At 64.9% G+C, this 1,350-nt stretch overlaps 1 protein-coding gene across 1 annotated transcript; it reads right to left on the bottom strand.

The window, feature by feature from the left end:
* Nucleotides 1–694: 694 nt before the first annotated feature.
* Nucleotides 695–1,318, bottom strand: MNEG_12098 (hypothetical protein; the record flags this gene model as incomplete). The annotated part of the gene is made up of 2 exons (XM_014039429.1): nt 695–855; nt 1,297–1,318. The coding sequence occupies 2 exons, from the start codon at nt 1,316–1,318 to the stop codon at nt 695–697; spliced, it is 183 nt and encodes a 60-aa protein (XP_013894883.1).
* Nucleotides 1,319–1,350: the final 32 nt, after the last annotated feature.

Raw genomic sequence — 1,350 nt, 5'->3', positions numbered from 1 at the left:
CTTCCGACGTCGCCGCGCCACCGCCGTTGGGCGCTGATGTGGCAGGCCCATCTGATATCGGGAGCGGCAGGTCGGCTTCCGTCACCAGCCTGCCCCCCAGGTGGCGCCAGGCGGGGTGGTCCTCCTGGATGGGCCGCAGCGCGCGCCACACGTTGACGCACACCTTGACGCCGCTGCCGACGCTGACCTGGCGGTGGCGGTTGCGCGGCATGAGGGGAGCATCGACGGTGCGTCGGATGTGCATCGCATGCGCAAGGCAATGGTGCAAGGGCGGCAGGTTCGGGCGCGAGACAGCTGGCCGGGGGTTTGTGCGCGCCGGGGCGGCAACGCACAGGCGCGTAAGAGGCAGCGGCCCTAGGCCTCAGGCCGGTTGCAAGGGCTCAAGGCGGTCCCCATGAGGGTAGCGCGCGCTCATAGGAGCGCCGTGAGGCCTCAGACAACACACACCCAAGCGCGGGCGCGCGCGCACACACACGCACGCCCGCCCGGCTTCGCGCCCATCCGCCCATCCACCCGCACGCACGAACGCACGCGTGCGTGCGCGTACACACACACACACACACACACACACACACACACACACACACAATCACACAATCACACAATCACACAATCACACAAAAACGGTCACGCAGACACAAACATACACACAAACCAAGCATGCAATCCTCAGTTACTCCCTCTCCTTTTACACTCACGCCAGCGCGCGCACCTGCATGACCTTGTCGCCGCGCTGTATGCCGCACAGCGACTCGAGGTACGCCATGACGTAATAGGTGGAGGGCGATGACGTGTTGCCGTAGTCACGGAGGGCGGCGAAGGATGGCAAGACCTTGGACGCGGGCAGCCGCATGCCTGGGATAGTAGAGAGGGTTCAAGGGTCAAGGGTCTTCGATTTGGGGCGGCTTGCGAGTTCCTGGGGGCGGTTTGCGAGTTCCTGAGGGCACTGTACTAAGAAGTGGTTTTGGCAACACTACTGGGGGGATGCATTGAGCGCGCGCGTGCAGCGGGAGGGGCGGCCAGCCGTCGGCCTGCTGCTTGCTCAGCCGCTGGCACGCAGGAGGCGTGTGGGATTGGATGCGCCGCTGCTGGAGCCGCCGCCACAGCACACACTTGGCGTGATGGTTTTTGGCGTATAGGGGGGTGCAATACCCGGCAAAGGATTCCTAGAACACAGATTTCTTGGCTGCCGGGCAGCAGCCTTGCACGCGTGGGAAAACTGCAGCAGCCGGAGCAGCACCCGAAGCCTCTGCCCCACAAGCGGTACAGGCGCCCAGTCAGCAGTCGCCAGCTCACCCTTCATGAAGCCCTTGAGCATCGCGTGGATGCCTGGGGGGGCGGCGTGTGGGG

The sequence above is a fragment of the Monoraphidium neglectum genome (assembly GCF_000611645.1).
Source record: "Monoraphidium neglectum strain SAG 48.87 unplaced genomic scaffold scaffold03063, whole genome shotgun sequence".
NCBI classification, from domain to species: Eukaryota; Viridiplantae; Chlorophyta; class Chlorophyceae; order Sphaeropleales; family Selenastraceae; genus Monoraphidium; species Monoraphidium neglectum.
Note: the sequence above shows the minus strand (reverse complement) of the source record. Positions and strands in the feature narration are given on the sequence as shown.